Here is an 8,015-nt window from a genome sequence, read left to right as displayed (position 1 = left end):
AAAAAAAAAAAAACCTGTTGCTCAAAAAGCAATTGCCAGCATTAACCTAAAATCCTGCTTCTCTATTACCAGTAGTAACAATTATGAGCTTACAAATATCAAATGACTAGAAATCCTATTGTAATAAAAAAGCTGAGATTTTAACCTAACAATGAGGTCTCTCTTGCTGAAAACCTCATGCCATCACATTTGTCGCTAGCAAGCACCTGGGCACTAGCATCATAAGGCCCATGATCAGATTCGTCATCATCTTAACCCTTCTCCCTGTCCTACCTCCACCTAAAAGCCCACTTACCTAACACAAGAACCCACTCCCCCGGTCCTCAGTGCCTCCTTCCCCTGGAAACCGGCTGGATCTCCTCTAGCTCAATCAATCTCCTAATTAGATCACCCTTCTCATCTTGAAAAGATAAACCTGGTTTCTTTGTCAACCAAATATTTTCTTCTAATCAATTAAAAAATTCAATCCAATTTTTTCAAGATTTTGAGTTACGATTTTTAACAACTTATAATACTCTTATTAAACAATTTCTCTAAAATAATTATCCAAAGATGTCAAAACGATTATATATATGTATGTACATTTGCATGTCTATATAGTGTCAATATTTATTATCCCACTATTTTAACAAATTATTTTGAAATTAAGTGACTAAATAGATCATTTATCCAAAAGAAAAAAGGAAGCAAACATTCAATTTGAGACGGAAGAAGTAAATGATGATACAAAAAAAGGTAAAAATAAAATAAGAGACCAAGGAAGCATCAATAAAAAAAAAAAAAAAGGGATACAACGGGATGCATTGTCAAGAAAAAAAGGGGGAAACTTAGTGCTTCCAAATTTACTAAAAATATACAGTATTTGAATTTCTGCCTAAAAATGTCCTTGATCCTAAAAAGTATTTATTTTTTGAGGGAATAGAAACAGTATTTATGAATTTTTGTCACCTTGTTTTAGTACTTTGACTCATTTATCATTTTTTTACTGTGAATCAATAAAAAATTAAAAACTTAAAATTTAAATCGATAGATTGATGATGTTTAATAAGTAGATCAATTACACTTTTTCAGGTATGGATATGATAAATGGCAGTACGTTTGGCGTCACGGGTCTTGATATATATGGTGAGCTTACTCTTTGTTGTTCTGGAATGACATGTTCCAAAGAGTTGGAATTGGGCCGTAACAAGTGAAACATTGAAGCAGCCTTGCCAGAACCATTAGAATACCCATTTCTTCCAATCTAAGGCCAAAGCTCGGTCAAATCAAAACTTTATTGCTGAGGTGTCAATTAATGGATCTTGGATCTTGAATCCAAGAGAAGTACGTCAAGTCACTTATAATTATTTCAAAAATCTCTTTCACTATGAGTATTGGCCTTGTCTAGATATCCAAGGTCTTCCATTTAAAAAGCTATCTAGAGAGGATTCTGTTTTTCTTGAAATGCTGATCTCTATGGAGGAATTGAAAGCAAATGTGTAGGATTGTGAAGGTTCAAAAGCACCTAGTCTAGATGGTTTTAACCTCAATTTCCTTAAACACTCCTGGCATTTAATTCGACAAGATTTATTTGACTTTGTTGTTGAATTTATGGGCAGAATTTAAAAAGGCCTTAACTCATCCTTCATCGCTTTTATTCCCGAAGTTGCCAATCTTACGTCTTGAAGGAATATAGGCCCATTAGTCTTATCAATTCTTTGTATAAGATTTTAGCTAAGCAACTTGCTAACTAGCTTAAGAAAGTCATTCACTCAGTGATTAGTGATACTCAATCAGCATTTTTCAGTGGTAGACAAATCACTAATAGTATCATGCTTGCCAACGAGATTATTCAAAGTATGAAGAAAGATATGCACAATTGTGGTGGTATTGTCATAAAGTTAGATTTTGAAAAGGCGTTCAACTGTGTTGACTGGGATTTTCTCTTGTTATGTAGGCCATTGGATTCAACTCTCTATGGAGGAAATGGATATTTGAATGCATCTTTACGCTTCATGTCTCAGTTCTTATCAATGGTTTAGCTACCACAGAATTTCCTACGAAAGGAGGCCTTCATCAAGGCAACCAACTATCTCTTTTTCTCTTCATCGTGGCTGTTGAAGTTCTCAATCTTCTTCTCTCTAAGGCAGAGGATCTTGATTTTTTTCAAGGCATCTCTTTATTTGCAAATGGTCTCTCCATTTTTCACTTACAATTTGTGGACGACACTATTCTTTTTTTGAAGTTGAAACCTCTCTTTGCTATTGTTTTCAAAAAAATCCTTTGCTGTTTTGAGATTACTTTTGTGTTACGGATTAACTTTGGCAGGTCATGTGCTTATCCGATATGTTATTCAACCTCTTTTTGCAATGACATAGCCTTTATACTTCACTACATGGTGGGCTCCCTTCCATTCACTTACCTGGGTTTCCCGATGGGCGTAAATCCAAGAAATGTTAGTTCTTGGGATCTTGTGATTAACAAAGTCAGACAAGGATTAGCTTTATGGTAGCGAAAATATGTCTCATGTGGTGGACAGTTGACTTTCATCAACTCTATCCTTAATTCCCTTCCGTTTTATTATATGTCCATTTTTAAGGCTCCAAAAAGTGTTCTTACCAAAATTGATTAGCTTAGGCATTCATTTCTTTGGGGTCACTCATCGAAAACTCGTAAACTTTCAAAAGTCAAATGGAGCACGGTATGTAAGCTTAAACACTTTGAGGGTATTGGTATCTCTAATCTATGCCATAAGAATATTGCCCATTTTGGCAAATGGTGGTGGAGATATGGCATTGAGGAAAATGCTCTTTGACATTGTTTGATTGTGGAAAAATATGGGGCTGGCAGAGTTCATTGGATTCCAACCACTTCTCACTCTAATAAGATGCCTTTTGTTTGGAAATGTATTACACAACTCCCCACTAATACCAAGGTGGTAGATTTAGTTGGCTTCTCGGCTTGTCAATAGTGTATTGGCAATAGGGCAACTCTTTATTTATGGTTGGATAGGTGGATGTTTGATAGTGACACTGTTTGTTCCAAGTTCCCTCGCCTATTTTCCCTAGCTTTGAACAAAGAAGCTAGAGTTTCTGATGCATGGATTGATGGCTCTTGGAATATTTCCTTTAGGCGAACCCTTCACTCTTGGGAATTAGATTCTTATAATGAAATTCTTCCTGAATTATCTTCAGTTATTTTTGTGTAAAATAAGCAAGACAAACACATATGGGTGAAGTGGTATATGTGAAAGTTCTAGCTTTTTCTCTTATCTTTCTAATGCTCCAAGAATCATCTCATTTGGAGTTCTGTAGAGAGAGTTATAGGTGAATTACCGAAATAGGTGTAGTGGAAGTTTACAGCTCAAAATTGCTCTTCTTTTTCCATTAAAATTCTTTCTTCATTAAACACTTACAAAAATACGAATAAATCAATAACAGCCTATCTTAATCTCATTAACGTCAAATTAAGCATAAAATTAACTAAGATAAAATTGACTCACCTAAGTTAATTAGTTTAAAATAATTTAAATAAAACTTATTAATTTTTATGAATTATCACAAGAACTAATCTAATTTACTATTAAATTAAGCTCAAGTAACTTTATATCATAGAGTTATCAGACTGATTCGTCTGTTATTCACTTTTTGCATCCTTCTTTCAGCCCTTGCTCCATCTCTTCATGGTAGCCTCTGTTAGAAGAAAGTTTTAAATTCAATGTTAACAGATCTGCTTAAGGTAAGCCTAGTCCCTCTGGATGTGGAGGTGTGCTAAGAAACTTTGAAGGTTCATTGTTGGGCCTTTTTTATGGTCCCCTAGGATATCATGATTCAAATTATGCTGAGCTCATGGCCATCCTTCATGCTCTTCGCCTTTTTTCTGCTTCTCAATCTATTGGAGCTCAGCTTCTCGTTGAATCTAATTCTAAAGAAGCTCTTTCTTGGGTTTCTGATGTTCGTCAAAGACCATGGAAACTATGGCAGATTTTCAACGAAATTGATTATCTTTCTCAAACTATTGGTAATGTTTCTTATATCAGTGTCTTGAGAGAAGGTAACTCCTTTGCTGACTCTCTCGGCAAGCTTGGTCTTGATCGTTGTTCTATATTCACTGCTCTGTGGTAACGGCCTATTTAATGTCTGCTTCACGGTTGTGTCTTTTTATATGTGCGGCCTCAGCTCTATTCTTGCGCCTGCAGTTCAGCCTTCGCTGCTTTTTTGCTTCTGCTGTGTTCTGCAAACAAGGTCATGCTTTAGAAATGTGCAGCTGTCCTGTTTTTGTTCTTTCTTCCTGCTGTTGTTTTCATTTTGCTTGAATTTCTGAGTTTTTTCTTTGAGCGGTTCTGCTCATCCATTATGTACTCCTAATGTCTTTTGATATATTCTCTTTTTTGGTTGAGTAAAAAATAATAATAATAATACACGATACCCGATTATAAAGTATCACTATTGTTTGGTAAACAATGTAGATAAACAAACCATGCATGTTTTATTTTTTTAGGTCACGAGGAATTGAGGATTCAAAGACACAAAAAGGTTGTTATCATCCCAATATTTGACCCTTCCAAGTTCCATGGTCGTGCGGAAGCCATATGGCTGCCCACACGAGACCCACGTTGTGTATTGTCTACCTTGGAAGTGCCCTGGTGCTATGTATCTAGCTATGAAAAAGACACAGTGTCACATTTAAGATATATACCAAAAACCCAAATGGGTGGTCGAGAATTAGAGATCCTTTCTTTCTTTCCTTCGTTCCTGTTTTTGTCACTAGTACCCATCACCACTATATAAATGTGCTGGATCAATTTTCAACTCTCAGGGTACTATTTAAAAAAAGGTACTTAATGTATTGAAACGTAAAAGATGAGAGAGACAGAATATCAAAAATCATTATCAATTTTGTTTTTGATGTTGGTCTAATCTTTTGATTTCTTTGACGAAGTTCTTTGACTAAATATTACTATATATGGAACTAAAATATGACACATTTAAAATATTGATTTAGAAGTTTGAAAGTGATAGAGACATGCACTTGGGACCGCCATGTATGTTTTAGAGTTATATAGTCCATGAGGATTTACAAATTCTCTACGTTCACCTGGAGTCTCAATTCGATAGCTTGCTTATAACAAGCAAATAGTATAACAACAAGAGTGACGTTAATATAGAAATTTACAGAATACATGAAATATAATTTTAAAACAAGACATTAATTAAGTGGAGGTAAATGATATTTATTCTACATGGAATATTAGTTATGTGTTCTTTAATGACCAATTGGTCAACACAAAAAAAAATGTATAGTGTTGCCATAAATTCAGCAGTGTAAAATAACTTAAAAAAAACCCACATCAAGAGTGTGTTTAGCATTATGTTTAATTGTGGATTAGATTATCTGGAAATGATTGTGAATTATGTTTAATTTCCACTTTATTTGCTTAGCATTATTTCTCGATGGGCTTGTGATTATTACTTGGAATTGAATAAAAATCCTCTCTTTCCTTTTGATACCCTCATTAATTCTATAGTGTGCTCAAACAGAACACAAATAATATAGTGGTAAGAGTGATGTTAATATAAGAAGTTTGCCGGATATACGATGCAAATTGATGAAAAGAGACATCAAGTGAAAATAAAATATTTGTATTCTACTTCGAATACGAGTTATGTGTGCCTTCATTTCGACTTGGTCTAACACAAAAAAAAAAAAAAAATTCCCACTACATGGATAAATCGAGGAAATGTAACTTGTACGGCTGGATTAATGGAAATTAACATACAAGTAACTTAATCAGTTACAGTTTATTTTAGTAGTAGTCTTGCATTAAATCTTTTCACTTGTAATTGAGCTGATCATATACAGCAGCAGGCAAGCGAGGTTTAGCAAGTGCATGCAATGGTTTTGCTAGGAACAGATTATCTTCCGATTCTGAAAGGTCAATTTTTGCCTCATCAGGCGGCACCTTCCATGCAAAACCTTGGATCAGCCTGGCGAATAGCATTATAGTCATTTCAGATCCAAGAGCAACGCCTATGCACCCGCGCCTTCCTGTACTAAAAGAAATGAACCTCAGTTCCGTCTCTGTCAGGTTAACTTCCATCGAGCCATCCTTAAAATGGCGCTCAGGTTTGAACTTCGATGGCTCGTCCCAAACCTGGGGGTTCCGGCCTAGGCCTACCCGGCTGAGCAGGACGTGACTACCTTTGGGGATGAAGTAGCCAGCAACTATGGCGTCGGCGTTCGAGACATGGGGTGGGTTAAAGGGTGCCATGGGGTGAAGCCGGAAGGCTTCCCTTGCACAAGCTTTTACAAAGTTGAGTTTCGGAATATCAGTCTCCTGAACCAACCTGTCCTTTCCTACCACACCATCTATTTCCTCGATTGCTTTCTGGAGAGTTTCGGGTTGGTTGATCATCTCTGCCATTGCCCATTCTGCTGCATTGGCAGGATTGTCCACTGTTGCAAGCATTAAGTCCTGCATACGAAATAAGGATCATCAACCTTTAGTTAACCTAAAAATATATTATATCGTGTTTGGACAAGTAAGAATCTCACAAAGCATTGGGCTTTGATCTCTTCAACTGAAAGTGCTGGCTTCCCATCTGAATCCTTTGCTAAAATGAAGGCATCAAGCAAGTCTTCAGGCTCCTTCTTCTTCCCTTCTCTCCACTGTTGTACTCTCTCATCGATGATGGGGTCATGGTAGCCATTGACAATTCTCATAGCCTCACTCACAATCTTTTCATGACCCTCCAAATCTAATGGTCTCAGCCAGGGTGCATAATCTGATAGGGCGAAAGAGTAAAGGTGAATGAGCACTGTAAAGATTGATTCGACGTGTTCTTCTTCTTCATGCCCAGGCCCTCCATCTTCTTTGCCTTTGCCAAAGTATCTTTTGTTGAACATCATCCTCCTGATGACATTGCCAGTGTATTGCCTAACTGCAAGTCTTAGGTCTATGACAGAGCCATTGGAACTGTCATTTTCAGGGTTGACGCATTGGTTGTAAATGAACCTAACAAGATTATCAGCTTCTTGGGTTCTCTTATGGAGTAACCAGCTTAGTGTTTCTGGTCTCATTATGTTAGAAGTAACCACCCTTCTCATTTTCTTCCACTGATCTCCCCATGGCACCAAGATGGTTGACAAGAAACCGCGAGAAGCCAACTCAGTTGCCATTGTAAGTGGCCTCGATGCGAAAACAGCATCATATTTTTTCAAGAATTCTCGAGCGATTTCAGGTGAAGTGACAGGAATGACATGAATGTTTGCCAGGCGGATACAAGCAATGTCAGTATCGAGTTGTTTCATGAGGCCATGAATCCACCTGAAGGCAGGTTTGTTTTTCCATATTTCAGGAAGGTTTCCAATGACGGGCCAGGGAGTTGGCCCTGGAGGGAGAGGTGCTCGGTTGCTGTAATTCTTTCTAGTAGTGCTTTTCAATTTGACAAGGACAAGGGGTGCAAAGAGAAGCACTAGGACAAGTGTTGAATGAAATGAAACAAGTGTGGAGATGGCAAAATCATGGGAGCCCCATGGCAGCTGAGTTTGAAAGGAAATGGTTGAGGAATTATCCATTTGCTAATAATCAAACACTAGTATATTGTCTATCTGTTTTTTTGTCTGCACAAAAGGATGATAGGCATAGCTATTTATAGAGACAAAGGTGTGAGAATTTTGGTCATTCATCATTTTTCTATTTGTTTCTTATTTTTGGTATTTGTTTTCTTAATTTGCTTTTGAAACTAACTGAAAAGCAATATAATATAAACTATACTTTGAACTTAAGATTTAAAGTTCGAACTTCCTTTTTACCTAATTTTATTATAATTTTTAATTACATATAGTTCTTTCATTTACTATAATATAAAAGGATGATTTTTTTTAACCCTTAAGGATAAAGTGTTTTCGAAAATTATTTTCTTTTAATTTTAATTGTTTTTAGTCAAGAGAAAAGATTTGTGGATAAAATTGCTCTTAATGAAAACCTTCTCATTTTCAAGCACGTGTTGAAAAAAATTTTGTTACATGTTATA

General features: G+C 36.2%; 1 protein-coding gene across 1 annotated transcript; it reads right to left on the bottom strand.

Annotated features, from left to right (window-relative positions):
• Window positions 1-5,673: 5,673 nt before the first annotated feature.
• Window positions 5,674-7,585, bottom strand: LOC18587457 (phenylalanine N-monooxygenase-like). The gene is made up of 2 exons (XM_007011234.3): window positions 6,535-7,585; window positions 5,674-6,454 (listed from the first exon to the last, which is right to left on the bottom strand). The coding sequence occupies exons 1-2, from the start codon at window positions 7,555-7,557 to the stop codon at window positions 5,813-5,815; spliced, it is 1,665 nt and encodes a 554-aa protein (XP_007011296.3). The 5' UTR covers window positions 7,558-7,585; the 3' UTR covers window positions 5,674-5,812.
• Between the last annotated feature and the right edge of the window lie 430 nt (window positions 7,586-8,015).

The sequence above is a fragment of the Theobroma cacao genome, chromosome 10, assembly GCF_053813885.1.
Source record: "Theobroma cacao isolate CCN51 chromosome 10, ASM5381388v1, whole genome shotgun sequence".
NCBI classification, from domain to species: domain Eukaryota; kingdom Viridiplantae; phylum Streptophyta; class Magnoliopsida; order Malvales; family Malvaceae; genus Theobroma; species Theobroma cacao.
The sequence above is the reverse complement of the archived record's forward strand: the minus strand, read 5'-3'. Positions and strand labels throughout refer to the sequence as shown.